General features: G+C 39.3%; 1 protein-coding gene across 1 annotated transcript in view; it reads left to right on the plus strand.

Annotated features, from left to right (window-relative positions):
* MYH15 (myosin heavy chain 15) overlaps positions 1 to 16,034 on the plus strand; it is a 182,889-nt gene that overhangs the window by 34,431 nt on the left and 132,424 nt on the right. The window contains 1 exon segment of the mRNA XM_068545552.1: positions 7,805 to 7,923. Coding sequence (XP_068401653.1) covers positions 7,805 to 7,923 — 119 coding nt within the window.

Here is a 16,034-nt window from a genome sequence, read left to right on the forward strand (position 1 = left end):
GTAAAAAAAGAGAAGGGAAAAGAAAAGAAAAAAAAGAAAAAGAAAAAAAAAAAGGGAGGGGGAGGCCTTAGCTGTAGAAGGTGGGGCCTAAGCAAGGGCAAGGTTTGTGCAGTGGGTGGGGTGTATGCTTAGGACCCACAGGGCTGGAAAATGCCCTGGGGGCTGTGGGGGGGTTGGGGCTTAGGCTCAACAGAACAGAAGAGGCCCAGGCGTGCCTCCCACCCCTGTCTCAGAGGGCAGGGACCTCACCTAGGAGCCCAGCAGGCTTCCTGGTTTCAAGTGGGCAAGACAAATGCCCTCTGCTCCTCTACTGCTCCTCCTGGAGGGCCCCTCCCACCTGCCTCTCCTGATCTCCTGACCTCCCTCCTATGTCCCCAGGACCAATGCGGCCAGGGGGAGGGGGGGGCGCCCTGGAAGGCAGGGTACCAGCCTGGGAGCCCAGCAGTCTCCCCAAGCCTGAGTGGCTGGGGCAATCGCCTCGTCTCCTGCTTCTCCTGGAGGGCCTCTCCCACCTGCCTCTCCTGATCATCCCAGCCTCAGGGTCACTGATCCTGTCTGGCCTCCACTTCCCCTCCCCCCTCAGTACCCCCACATCCTACCAGTTCACTTGAGGGTTCCTCCCGTCTCCTTGGGCATCAGGGTCCCCCACCAGCAGCCAGCAGGTGCCCTAGCTGTGGGGAGACATGCTCATTGTGGTTTTGAATTGCATTTCCTTGATGATTAGTGATGTTGAGTATCTTCATGTATTTATTGGACATTTGTATATCTTCTTTGCAGAAATATCTATTCAATTCCTTTGCCCATTTTTTGGTTGCATTGTTTGTTTTTTTATTGTTTAACAAATAATTTTTGGGGGCAGTCTGTGTGGGGGACTATTCCTGGTGCTAGAGATATACCTATGAACAAGATATAATCCCTGTCTTGATTGTCTAGTGTGGGAGATAGAAAATATATACATAAATGGACAAATATGCATGAAGTCAGAATGAAAAAATTAAAGCAGAGTAAAAGAATAAAAAATAATAAGAGTTGGGGGTTATCGTTGATAGTGTGGTCAGAAAGTCCACTCAGAGAAGAGGACACTTGAGCTCAGAGGAAAATACAGTAAGGAAATGTGCCCTGAATATTGTGTAAACATCTTCTATATTAATATATTAATATATGCTTTCATGGCATCTTGCTGCCTTATTTTGCTGTTTTTGTCCTTGTTCATTTTTTTTGCTTTTCCAACGCTTTGAAACAAAGTTTTTAAAATTATTTTTATTACAAAAGCAAGGCATAGTTATTAATTAGAAAATACAGATAAGCAAATGAAGCAAAGCATCTCATACAATCTCCATGGTGGTTCCTTCTCAGGTTCTTTACTGGAATGTCCTCATCTTCCTTACTTCTAACTGCTATAGGGCTGCTGAGTTCAACTCTTGAAACTTTTCTCTGCTCATTTCTTAGTTGATCATCTCAAACTCAACATGTATAGAACTGAACTCTTCATCTCTTCCTGCCCCTTCATTTCTCAGTCTTCTTAATAAATGTCAACTGAATTCTCCTGACTCAAATCTTAGAGACATCCTGAACTCCTCTCTTTCTTGTTTTCTCTACCTTTAAATATATGTAAAACTCACAACTACCCACAATCACCATGTTCACTGCCACCACTTAGCCTGAGCCACCATTTCTCACCAGACTGTTGTGATAACCTCCTTACTGATCTCCCTGTCTCCACCCTCATCCCATCACTGTAGTTCTACATATTGCAGCCAGCAGTGATGCTTTCATAGTGTAAACCAGCCCATGTTCCCTCCTCGGCGCTAGGTTCATGCATGGCTTCCATCTTACTCAAAATAAACCCTCAATCCTCATCATAGCCTCCTTCTGTTACCTCTCTAAATCTCTCTCTAATCCCATCTCCATATTATGCTTGATAATATGAAATTTATACTTGGTCTTTGTCCCAATATCTGGCACAGAGCTCTTAATTTGGAATTTCTTGAGTGATGAGAGCCATAAAGGTGTCTTTTATGTTAACAAGGTGACTTTTGGACTGTACCTATGGATAGGGTCTTGTCACCACAAGAACTAACCCTGTGATTAGAGAGTTGGAACTTTCAATCCCACCCCTGTCAGAGCAGAGGAGCAGGGCTAGAGATTGAGTTCAATCACCAGTGGCCAATAATTCAATCAACCATGCCTATGTAATGAAGCCTAAAAAATAAAATCTTAAAAGGACAGTGTTCAGAGATCTTCTTGGTTGCTGAGCATGTGGAGATTTGGGGAAACTGGCATCCTTGGAGAAGACGTGAAGCTCTGTACCCTTTACTCATACCTTGCCCTATGCATCTTTCCCATTTGGCTATTCCCAAATTATATTCTTTTACAATAAATCATTGATTTAATAAGTAAAGTGTCTTTCTGAGTTTTGTGAGCCTCTAGCAAATTAATTGAACCCAAGGAGGGTGTTGTTGGAACCTCCAATCTGTAGCTGGTTGGTCAGTAGCCTAAGTGACAACCTGGACTCACAATTGGCATCTGAATTGGGGGAAGCAGTCTTGTAGGACTGAACTCTTAACCTGTGGAATCTGATGCTATCTCCAGGTAGTTAGTGTAAGAATTGAGACATCCAGCTGGTGCCACAGAACTGCCTAGCGTGGACCCACGCACCTCAGTGGAATCAGGTGCAGAGCCCCCACCTACCCTTTCCCCATTCTCTCACTCCCCTCACTCAGCCCACGGGTCTCTTGGCTCTTTTGGGATCATTCGAGCTCTCCTGTTGCAGGACGTTTTCACTAACTCCTCCTTCTATCTGGAACTCTTCCTAGGTATCCTCATGGCTGACTCCCTCACTTTGTCAAGGTGCCTTCTTGGATGTTACGTTATCAGAAAACCCTTCCATGACTGCCCCCACCTCCTTCTCATCATTCTCTATCTCCTTACCCTGAATATTTTTGTTTGTGTCATTCATACAGCTGTTTTTTATTGGGTGTCCTACTCCCGAGTCTCCATCAGATGTAAGCTCCATAGGAGCAGGGGCCTAATATGCTGTGCACTGTTGTATTTCTAGGTTTTAATACAGTGCCTGGCACTGTATCATAGTAGCCCTTACCGTAGTAGTAAATAATTATTTGTTAAATGAATCCTACCCACTCAGGGACATAGGACACATCCTTTGTGTTTTTCTAGTTGAGTGACTTTCTCACTATGCTCACCAATATTAGCAGTTACAATTTTCCTCCTGCCAGTTAGCCAGATTTTATTTTATATTTAAGTATTAATAAAGTTAACATTTTTGTAGGTTATTACCTATTTGTATTGTTTCTTTTTTGAATTTTTGTTTCCATTGTTAGCCCATTTTTAAAATTGAGGTACGGGATTTTTCTTATTGATTTCTAAGGGCTCTTAATATTGATATATGAAGCATTGGTAATTTTCCTCCCAGTCATTTAAGAAGGAATTGAAGGAGCTGAACAGATGGAGAAGAGGATGGAAAGGGGGAAGGGCCCCAAACCTAAGGGGACATCCTTGCCTTTACCTCCTTCTTGAGTCCCAACCCCATATTTCTAACTTTCTACTGCATATTCTCCTGCTACCCTAAACCCTGCATGGCTAAAACTCAGTGTATCATCTCGTCCCCCAAGTGATGTCTTCCTGTTGACTTTTCTATTCATATTCACGGTACTGCTCTTCTCTCTGCTTCTCAGGTTAGAAACCTCTTGGTCATGTTTCTCAGTCTCTCTTTTTCCCTTTCCCGTTCCTAGTTTAGACTTTCAGCACTTTTGCACTCCAGTGTCCCACAGTGGGTTCACTTTCTCTGTAATCTCCTCACTCTCGTCTGTTTTACATGCTTCCACAATATTAATCGTTCTGAAGCCTGACTCTTATTATGCCATTTCTCTGCTAACAGCCCTTTAAAAATCTCCATTATTTAATTAATACCTTACAGTGGCATCAGATGTCTCCTGCGACCACAAATCACCCACATTTCTGTTTATCTCACTTCCTAACTTGTTGGTCCTATCCACCGTCTTTGACCATCGCTGCACTGCCTGCCTCTGGGCCTTTAAGTCATGCTGTTCCCTGTCTCAGAAATGCTTGTTCCCCCACACTTGCCCATCAAAACCCTTCTCATCCTTCAAGGCTCAGATGAAATGCTGTTTCTTTCTTGAAGTCTTCCCTGGTCATGCAGTCCAGAAGGGATCTCTTTCTCTTTCAAACTTTCATGGTACTCATGATTTGTCTCTTATAGGCAGTTGTTTTATTGACTTGCTATTTTTGCCTGTGTTTATTTACTCTCATGGATTATAAACTCCTTGACAGCAAGGATTTTTGTCTTGTTTATCTATCTTCTTACTATAGCATCTAGCACCAGGCCTTGCACATAGCAAGTGCTCAGAAACTCAGTTCAATAAATTAAGGAAGTTTGAACAGCTCAGAAACTGTATTATAACCCTACATAAAAGACTAATTGAAGATCATTTTCAAAACCCTTTTTCACATTAGCCAGATTGTGGTTTGACAAAACTGGATTTTGTTTCTTTATATCTGGTTATTTACAGATCAGATAGAACTGGGATAGAATTGTCACACTGGAAGGGATTGCCTCTTGTTTTTCTCTACCTCCTTACCTGTTTTCAGGTGCAGTCAGACTTTGTTCTCTCCATCTTCTAAATGCACTTACCAAACCTGTCTACCCTTCTCTAGAGAGTAGTTCTCAAACTTGGTTGCACATCAGAATCACCTGGGGAGCTTTTTAATTCCTGAAGCTCAGGCCTCACCCAGACCAAAGGAAACCAATCTCTGAGGGAGGATGCAAGCATAAGGATTTGTTTTTATAACTTGCCAGGTGACCCCAATGTACAGACAAGGTTGCGGACCCTCTGAGAAGGACTGTTCTCAGACCCTCATGTGTATCAGAATCACCCGGCGAACATGCTAAAAAATGGGCCCAGACCCTAACCTTCTTAAGTGAGCTAGTCCTTTGTTCCTTTATGAGCTCTCCAGGCTATTCTAATCCACACCACCGTTTGAGAACCCCCTCTAGCTAAACCTCTCCCAGGTAATATCATAAAACCTAAGTTAAAATTCATGGTTTTATTCACAAGGTCCTAGAAAATGATGTTTATTGATGGGAATTTCATAAAGCCTCTTTGGAGAACACATCAGGTTACATGTTGAAAATACGTTTACAGATGATGCTGTCTTCATGATGGCATCTCCTAAATGTCAGAAGGACATTTATTCATAGATTTAACTTTTAATGCAAATGAAGTTTTTTTTTTTTTTTGGAATATGATGACAACTATTATTTTCTTTAAAAAAAAAAAAAAAAAGGAGAACGTGAGATGTCTAATGTACACCTGTGGGATAAATCCACTACTCCTCTGTCTGCATACCCTTGAGTGTCTCTGGAGTAGGTGAGAAATAATTCTGTAATGTTGAAGGCTATTTCTGTTAGAGCTTAAGGTGGGATACTGTACAGAGAATTTTGGTTTCCTTTGTTCATGGATAAAAATAGACTCAAAGGACTGTCATTAACACTGGAAAAAGGTTGTATGAGATTGAGACTATCGTTACCTATATTGTCCATCTGAATGCTTCCAATGCATAGAAAGTTGAACTCCTGTCTTTTTTTTTCCTGGACAGATATTGTGGAATTGTTCGTTGTTCACATTGTTGGTTACTATTCATCTCTGCTCAGATTCATCAGGTACGTTGCATTTCTCCCTTCCTTTGGAATAGTTTCACTTTGGGTTAGATGCTCTTTAAAGTCTCTTCTGCTTCAAAAAGTCTATGATTCTGACCCATTGGCTTCTCAACTTGAAATAATCAGGCTTTTGTCTCCAAACATGGCACTCCTAGCAGGAATAACTCAGCATAGGATGAACATGTCTGCTTTACTTTTGATTTTTCCATTTATTTTCCCAAAAGGGCTTTGCATTTTGAAAGGTTTCATAGCAACTGAGTACCTAGACCATTATCATTGATATGGAGTAGGTGTAGAGCTTGTAGAAATGTATGTATAATATACATTGATTTTAGTTAACAAGTAAATCAAACATTTCAAGCTTTTCAAGCCTTTGTGAAAATTTTAAAGGCTGACAGAAAGGAAATGGATACTGTTAGTACAAATGACATACAGCTCTCTAAATGTGTTTTGTTTTTACTTTATTCTCTATTTGTGGTTACTGCTCAGGAAATTTTGTACTTCTTAGTGAAGTAAGGAAAGACTGCATTTTCTTCTATACTAAGACATTAATTTTATGGAGTTACTACATCAGACATACTAGCATATCTCAGGATTCATTTAAAATGGAAGACAGCAGAGAGGTTCAGTTGAGTAAAATATTCCCTTTGTCTGATAACTGAAAACATCTGCAATTTGAAATGTGTTTATAACTTTTTGCCTGTGGCATTCTTTTGTGTTATTGTCATTTTTTAACACCTGGTGTGATACATGTCTATTTGCTTTTCCTTCTGATAGCACTTCTTCTTCACTTCTTTCCTTAGAAGATAGAAGTGCTGTTTTATAAAAGTACAATTGTGTGGGTTGTAAGTATTCTTGTTAGGCAGCAGAGGGCACTATGGGGCAAAGACTTCACAGGAAAAGGAAAGGTTTCTGAAAGATACTGGGCAAGTGTTCTGGCTTCTGTTGATTGGCAGCTGTCTCGAATTATCCAATTACATGGTCCAAGTTCCGGTTTCATTGAAAGGATCTACAAATGTATATGTAGAAGGGGAAAATAGGCAAATAATGAAAATGAGATTTTTCATGTCCTTCAGATAAATAGTTCTTTTCAGAAGAGGGCCAGTATCAAGAAAAAGATTCTTTTTAAAAATTGAGTTACAATTCCCGTATTATAAAATTTATCCTTTTAAAATGCACAGTTCAGTGAGTTTAAGCATATTCACAATGTTGTGTGACTGTCACGCCTATCTAATTCCAGAACGTTTCATTACTCCAAAAAGAAATCCTGTACCTTAAAGTAGCTACTCCCCATTCCCTTCTCTCCTAGCCCCTGGCAACTACAAATCTACTTTCTGTCTCTATGGACTTGCCTATTCTGGACAGTTCATATAAATAAAATCATACAATATATGGCCTTTGTGTCAGGTTTCTTTCCCTTACTATAAAGTTTTCAAGCCTCATCCATGTTGTAGCATGCATCAATACTTCATTCCATTTTATGACTAAAAAAGTTCCATTGTATTAATATACCACATTTTGTTTATCCAGTCATCAGCTGATGGGCATTTGTGTTTTTTTCATGTTTTGACCATAATGAATAATGCTACTGGGAACATTTGTGTACAACTATTTTGTGTGAACGTACTTTTTATTTCTCTTGGGTGTATACCTAAGAGTGGAATTTCTGGGTCCTATAGTAACTATGTTTAACTTTTGAGTAGCTGCCAAATGGTTTTCTATAGCAGCTGTACCATTTTATATTCTAGTAGCGTATGAAGGTTCCAATTTCTCCACTTCTTCACCAAAACTCGTTATTGTCTTGTCTTTTTGATTATAGCTATTCTAGTGGGTGTGAAGTGGTAGTTCATTGTGGTTTTGATTTGCATTTCCAAGAAATAGAGGCTTTTAAACATTTAGGATTCATGCATTTATTTCAAAACTACAATCTACCTTGCCATATCATTCTCAACAAACCATCCTTCCATCTTCTGGGTAGTCTATTGGGCTATAGTAGAATGAATTTTAATAGTGTTTTCCTTCCTCTCTCCCCCTCCCCACTTTCCTCCTTCTCTTTTTCTCTCTCCCTCCCTCCTTCCTTTCTTTTCCTTCCTTTCTTCTGACCAGATGCTGACAAAGCTGCTTTCCTCATGGGCGTTAACTCCTCTGAGCTGGCGAAGGGCTTGGTCCATCCTAGAATCCAAGTTGGTAATGAATATGTTACTAGAGGTCAAAATGTAGAACAGGTAAGGTATTTCCAGAGCATTACGATTCTATGATCTTGTAATAATTGTAGATATATAGTATTTGTGTATTTTTCAACTTCTGATGATGTTTGCAACAAGAACTTCTATAAAAAAGTGACTTTGATAAATATTCCAAATGTTTTCATCTGTGATGCACACCACAGTAAATGCTCTTGTGTTGAGTCTTTCTAGTCTGAAATATACCATTTGGACAGTTTTCCCTTAGGTAACAAAGTCTCTTGCAGATGCAGACAAGTCCTTTACTTGTTGTAATCAACATCTTTGTTGTCCAGCTAAGAAGTTTTTAAAGCTATTGGTTTCTGACATGAATAGAATTGGCAAATTGACATCTATCACCTATTTGGAATATTGACTTTTTAGGCAATCAGACACATTCATTGAGAGTTTCAGAACATATGCTGAAGTTAGCATTTGAAGAGAGGGGAAAAATGAGAATAGAAGTGAGAGATGGAAGGTCATTTGGTTTTATTCAGTATTCAGGAGAATGTTTTAACTATAGAATAACAAGTGCTCTGAGGACTGCTGATTCTGAGGCTTTGCAATAGACAGTCCCAGAGCTGCCAGGTAATGAGACCATCTAAGTATGCTAGTGCATTTCAAAATAATAATTTACATCTGTTATGTGTTAGTCAGTATGAGATAGGCCATGCTGCAGTAATACACACACAGTAAAATCTCAGTGACAATAAAGTAGGCATTTATTTCTTACTCATACCAAGTCCAATACAGATTGGACTGCCTTCTTCAATTTTGTACTTAGGCCATCTGGAATGCATGGCCTCCCATGTTGCTGCACAGGGGAAAAGATGATTTGTGAAGAAAGTACACCCACTTTAAATGCTTGGGGCTAGAAGTGATATCAGCTTTACTAATATTCTATTGGTGAGAATTAGTCAGATTCTCTCCTTAGCTACAGAGGGGCTGAGAAATGTAGTCTTTCTGGAAAGTGAAAGTGGTTTGATCACATATAATATGTATAAAGCATTCATATTGTCTCCTTCCATTCCTACAACAATACTCAGAGGTAAGTAGGGCAGGGATACTTATGTTTCTTCCAGTTGGGGAAACCAAGAGTTAGGGAACATAAATAACATTCCAAAGGACACACAGCTAGTATTCAGGTGACGCTTAGACTGTCTTACTCTGAATCTTAAATCTGAAAATGAGATAGACAAATGTGAAAATTTGTGATAGACGACAGTTATTTTGACTACAATAAACTCTCTTTCTTTTGGTTTATTAAGGCATCTGGTGTGACTATGTTATTTAAAACAGTTCAACAAGTAGTCAAAATCAATTTCCTAGTTCAGCTTACTCTATAAATCAATAATTCTTCCTCTACTGTAATACCAATTCTATGGGAATAATTTACTTACATTTTTGTCCTCTGTGGTAATCGGAGTTCCTTGAGGCCATGGACTGTATCTAATTCATCTTAGTACCTCAGCATCTAGCACAGTGCCCTGCAGGCAGTAGGTGCTCCATAAATGGTTGGTTTTTTCTTTTTTTTGCATCTTTATTGGAGTATAATTGTTTTACAATGTTGTGTTAGTTTCTGCTCTATAACAAAGTGAATCAGCTATATGTATACATATATCTCCATATCCCCTCCCTCTTGCACCTCCCTCACACCCTCTCTATCCCACCCTTCTAGGTGGTCACAAAACACTGAGCTGATCTCCCTGTGCTATGCAGCTGCTTCCCACTAGCTATCTATTTTACATTTGGTAGTGTATATAAGTCAATGCTACTCTATCACTTCGTCCCAGCTTCCCCTCCCACCCTCTGTGTCCTCAAGTCCATTCTCTATGTCTGTGTATTTATTCCTGTCCTGCCCCTAGGTTCATCAGAACCTTTTTGTTTTTTTTTAGATTTCATATATATGTGTTAGCATACGGTATTTGTTTTTCTCTTTCTGACTTACTTCACTCTGTATGACAGATTCTAGGTCATTCCACCTCACTACAAATAACTCAATTTCATTTCTTTTTATGGCTGAGTAATATTCCATTGTATATATGTACCACATCTTCTTTATCCATTCATCTGTCGATGGACACTTAGGTTGCTTCCATGCCCTGGCTATTGTAAATAGTGCTGCTATGAACATTGTGGTACATGACTCTTTTTGAATTATGGTTTTCTCAGGGTACATGCCCAGTAGTGGGATTGCTGGGTTGTATGGTAGTTCTATTTTTAGTTTTTTAAGGAACCTCCATACTGTTCTCCATAGTGGCTGTAACAATTTACATTCCCACCAACAGTGCAGGAGGGTTCCCTTTTCATCATACCCTTTCCAGCATTTATTGTTTCTAGATTTTTTGATGATGGCCGTTCAGACTGGTGTGAGGTGATATCTCATTGTAGTTTTGATTTGCATTTCTCACTAATGATTAGTGATGTTGAGCATCCTTTCATGTGTTTCTTGGCAATCTGTATATCTTTTTGGAGAAATGTCTATTTAGCTTTTCTGCCCATTTTTGGATTAAGTTGTTTGTTTTTTTGATATTGAGCTGCATGAGCTGCTTGTATATTTTGGAGATTAATTCTTTGTCAGTTGCTTCATTTGTAAATATTTTCTCCCATTCTGAGGGTGGTCTTTTTGTCTTGTTTATGGTTTCCTTTGCTGTGCAAAAGCTTTTGAGTTTCTTTAGGTCCCATTTGTTTATTTTTGTTTTTATTTCCATTTCTCTAGGAGATGGGTCAAAAGGATCTTGCTGTGATTTATGCCATAGAGTGTTCTTCCTATGTTTTCCTCTAAGAGTTTGATAGTGTCTGGCCTTACATTTAGGTCTTTAATCCATTTTGAGTTTATTTTTGTGTATGGTGTTAGGGAGTGTTCTAATTTCATTCTTTTACATGTAGCTGTCCAGTTTTCCCAGCACCACTTATTGAAGAGGATGTCTTCTCCATTGTATATTCTTGCCTCCTTTATCAAAGATAAGGTGACCATATGCGTGTGAGTTTACCTCTGGGCTTTCTATACTGGTCCATTGATCTATATTTCTGTTTTTGTGCCAGTGCCATACTGTTTTGATTACTGTAGCTTTGTAGTATAGTCTGAAGTCATGGAGCCTGATTCCTCCAGTTCCACTTTTCTTTCTCAAGATTGCTTTGGCTATTCCCTTCTTTTGTGTTTCCATACAAATTGTAAAATTTTTTGTTCTAATTCTGTGAAAAATGCCATTGTAGTTTGATAGGGATTGCATTGAATATGTAGACTGCTTTGGGTAGTATAATCATTTTCACAGTGTTGATTCTTCCAATCCAGAAACATGGTATATCTCTCCATTTGTTTGTATCGTCTTTGATTTCTTTCATCAGTGCCTTATAGTTTTCTGCAGACAAGTTTTTTGCCTCCTTAGGCAGGTTTATTCCTAGGTATTTTATTCTCTGCTGTTGCAATGGTAAATGGGAGTGTTTCCTTAATTTCTCTTTCAGATTTTTCATCATTAATGTATAGGAATGCAAGAGATTTCTGTGCATTAATTTTGTATCCTGCTATTTTACCAAATTCATTGATTAGCTCTAGTAGTTTTGTGGTAGCGTCTTTAGGATTCTTTACGTACAGTATCATGTCATCTGCAAACAGTGACAGTTTTACTTCTTTTCCCATTTGGATTCCTTTTATTTCTTTTTCTTCTCTGATTGCTGTGGCTAAAACTTCCAAAACTATGTTGAATAATAGTGGTGAGAGTTGGTACCCTTGTCTTGTTCCTGATCTTAGAGGAAATGGTTTCAGTTTTTCACCATTGAAAATGATGTTGGCTGTGCTTTTGTCATATATGGCATTTATTATGTTGAGGTAGGTTCCCTCTTTGCCCACTTTCTGGAGAGTTTTTATTATATATTGGTGTTGAAATTTGTTGAAAGCTTTTTCTAGATCTATTGAGATTATCATATGGTTTTTATCCTCCAATTTGTTAATATGGTGTATCACATTGACTGATTTGCGTATATTGAAGAATCCTTGGTTTCCTGGGATAAACCCCACTCGATCATGGTGTATGATCCTTTTAATGTGCTGTTGGATTCTGTTTGCTAGTATTTTATTGAGGATTTTTGCATCTATGTTCATCAGTGATATTGGCCTGTAGTTTTCTTTTTTTGTGATGTCTTTGTCTGGTTTTGTTATCAGGGTGATGGTGACATTGTAGAATGAGTTTGGGAGTGTTCCTCCCTCTGCTATATTTTGGAAGTGTTTGAGAAGGATAGGTGTTAACTCTTCTCTAAATGTTTGATAGAATTCACCTGTGAAGCCATCTGGTCCTGGGCTTTTGTTTCTTAGATTTTTAATCAGAGTTTCAATTTTAGTGCTTGTGATTGGGCTGTATATGTTTTCTATTTCTTTCTGGTTCAGTCTCAGAAAGTTGTGCTTTTCTAAGAATTTGTCCATTTCTTCCAGGTTGTCTATTTTATTGACATATAATTGCTCATAGTAATCTCTCATGATCCTTCGTATTTCTGCAGTATCAGTTGTTACTTCTCCTTTTTCATTTCTATTTCTGATGATTTGAGTCTTCTCTCTTTTTTTCTTGATGAGTCTGGCTAATGTTTTATCAATTTTGTTTACCTTCTCAAAGAACCAGCCTTTAGTTTTATTGATCTTTGCTATTGTTTCCTTCATATCTTTTTCAATTATTTCTGATCTGATCTTTATGATTTATTTCCTTCTGCTAACTTTGGGGTTTTTTTGTTCTTCTTTGTCTAATTGCATTTGGTGTAAGGTTAGGTTGTTTATTTGAGATGTCTCTTGTTTCCTGAGGTACGATTGTATTGCTATAAACTTCTCTTTTATAATTGCTTTTTCCGCATCCCATTGGTTTTGGGTCATTGCGTTTTCATTGTCATTTGTTTCTAGGTATTTTTTGATTTCCTCTTTGATTTCTTCAGTCATATCTTGGTTATTTAGTAGCATGTTGTTTAGCCTCCATGTGTTTGTATTTTTTACAGATGCTTTCCTGTAATTGATATCTAGTCTCATAGCATTGTGGTCAGAAAAGATACTTGATATGATTTCAATTTTCTTAAATTTACCAAGGCTTGATTTGTGACCCAAGATATGGTCTATCCTGGAGAATGTTCTATGTGCACTTGAGAAGAAAGTGTATTCTGTTGTTTTTGAATAGAATGTCCTATAAATATCAATTAAGTCCATCTAGTCTTATGTGTCATTTAAAGCTTGTGTTTCCTTATTTATTTTCATTTTGGATGATCTGTCCATAGGTGAAAGTGGGGTGTTGAAGTCCCCTACTATTATTGTGTTACTGTCAATTTCCCCTTTTATGGCTGTTAGCATTTGCCTTATATATTGAGGTGCTCCTTTGTTGGGTGCATAAATATTTACAATTGTTTTATCTTCTTCTTGGATTGATCCCTTGATAATTATGTGGTGTCCTTCTTTGTCTCTTGTAATAGTCTTTATTTTAAAGTCTATTTTGTCTGATATGAGAACTGCTACTCCAGCTTTCTTTTGATTTCCATTTGCATGGAATATCTTTTTCCATCCCCTCACTTTCAGTCTGTATGTGTCCCTAGGTCTGAAGTGGGTCTCTTGTAGACAACATATATATGGGCCTTGTTTTTATATCCATTCAGCCAGTTTGTTTCTTTTGGTTGGAGCATTTAATCCATTTACATTTAAAGTAATTATTGATATGTATGTTCCTATGACCATTTTCTTAATTGTTTTGGGTTTGTTTTTGTAGGTCTTTTTCTTCTCTTGTTTTTCCCCACCTATAGAAGTTCCTTTAGCTTTTGTTTTAAAGCTGGTTTGGTGGTGCTGAGTTCTCTTAGCTTTTGCTTGTCTGTAAAGGTTTTAATTTCTCCATCAAATCTGAATGCAATCCTTGCTGGATAGCGTAATCTTGGTTGTAGGTTTTTCCCTTTCATCACTTTAAATATGTCTTGCCACTCCCTTTTGGTTTGCAGAGTTTCTGCTCTAAGATCAGCTGTTAACCTTATGGGGATTCCCTGTGTGGTATTTGTTGTTTTTCCCTTGCTGCTTTTAATATTTTTTCATTGTATTTAATTTTTGATAGTTTGGTTAATATGTGTATTGGCGTGTTTCTCCTTGGATTTATCCTGTGTGGGACATTCTGTGCTTCCTGGACTTGATTAATTATTTCCTTTTCCATATTAGGGAAGCTTTCAACTATAATGTCTTCAAATATTTTCTCAGTCCCTTTCTTTTTCTCTTCTTTTTCTGGGACCCCTATAATTCAAAATTTGGCACATTTAATATTGTTCCAGAAGTCTCTGAGACTGTCATCAATTCTTTTCATTCTTTTCTCTTTATCTGCTCTGTGGCCATTATTTCCAGTATTCTATCTTCCAGGTCATTGTCCATTCTTCTGCCTCAGTTATTCTGCTATTGATTCCTTCTAGAGTATTTTTAACTTCATTTATTGTACTGTTCATCATTGTTTGTTTGCTCTTTAGTTCTTCTAGTTCCTTGTTAAACATTTCTTCTATTTTCTCCATTCTGTTTCCAAGATTTTGGATCATCTTTACAATCACTACTCTGAATCCTTTTTCAGGTAGACTGCCTATTTCCTCTTCATTTGTTTGGTCTGGTGGGTTTTTGCCTTGCTTCTGCATCTGGTGCATATTTCTCTGTCTTCTCATTTTGTTTAACTTACTATGTTTGCGGTCTCCTTTTTGCAGGCTGCAGGTTCGTAGTTCCTCTTATTTCTCTTGTCTGTCCCCAGTAGGTGAGGTTGGTTCACTGCGTTGTGTAGGTTTCCTGGCGGGGGGGGACTGGTTCCTGTCTTCTTTTGGGTGTGGCTGGATCTTGTCCCTCTGGTGGGCAGGGCCACATCTGGTGTTGTGTTTTGGGGTGTCTTTGAACTTATTATGACTTTAGGCAGCCTGTGTGCTAATGAGTGGAGCTGTGTTCCTGTCTTACTAGTTGTTTGGCTTGGGGTTTCCAGCACTGAAGCTTGCTGGCCATTGGGTGGAGCTCGGTCTTAATGTTGAGATGGAGATCTCTGGGAGAGCTCTCACCAGTTTATATTACGTGGAACTGGAAGGACTCTGAAGGTCTCTGGCAGTCCAGTGTCCTGGACGCAGCTCTCCCAACTTGGAGGCTCAGGCCCAACACCCGGCTGGAGCACCATGACCCTGCCAACTGCATGGCGTGGAATAAAATGAAGAAAAAAAAATGAACAGACAGAACCCCAAAACAAATGGTAAAAGCAAAACTAAATAGACAAAATCACACAAAGAAACATACACACACACACTCACAAAAAGAGAAAAAACAAAAGGAAGAGAGAAACCAAACCAGTAAACAAACCCACCAATGAAGACAAGCACTAAAAACTAAGCTAAGATAAACACGAATCAAACTCAGGAAGCAAACCCCAAGGCTACAGTTGCTCCCAAATTCCATCGCCTCAATTTTGGGAGCATTTGTTGTCTATTCAGGTACTCCACAGATGTAGGGTTTATCAAGCTGATTGCGGGGATTTAATCTGCTGCTCTTGAGGCTGCACAGAGAAATTTCCCTTTCTCTACTTTGTTTGCACAGCTCCTGGGGTTCAGCTTTGGCTTTGGCCCCACCTCTGTGTGTAGGCCGCTCTCAGGCATCTCTTCCCCACCCAGAGAGGAGGGGTTAAAGCAGTGGCTGATTAGGGCTCTCTTACTCCCTCAGGCTGGTTAGAGGGAGGGGCATGTTAGTCATAATTGAAATGCGGGGCATGCCTGCAGTGGCAGAGGCCGCAATGATATTGCAACAGCCTGAGGTGCACCGTGTGTTCTCCCAGGGAAGGTGACCCTAGATCATGGGACCCTGGCAGTGGTGGGCTGCACAGGCTTCCGGAGGGGTGTGGGTAGTGACCTGTGCTTGCACACAGGATTCTTGGTGGCAGTGGTGGCAGTAATAGCGGTCTGTGCCTGCCTCTGGGATCCAAGATGTTAGCCATGGCTCATGCCTGTCTCTGGAGCTCACTTAGGCGGTGCTCTGCCATCTGTGCGCACATAGAGCAGGAAGCCCCTCTCCTTGCACACCCCAAAACAATAGTCTCTTAACTCTCCATCAGGTCCAGACTTTTTCTCGGACTCCCTCCTGGCTAGCTGTAGTGCACTAG

This window comes from Eschrichtius robustus, chromosome 6 (assembly GCF_028021215.1).
Source record: "Eschrichtius robustus isolate mEscRob2 chromosome 6, mEscRob2.pri, whole genome shotgun sequence".
Taxonomy (NCBI): Eukaryota; Metazoa; Chordata; class Mammalia; order Artiodactyla; family Eschrichtiidae; genus Eschrichtius; species Eschrichtius robustus.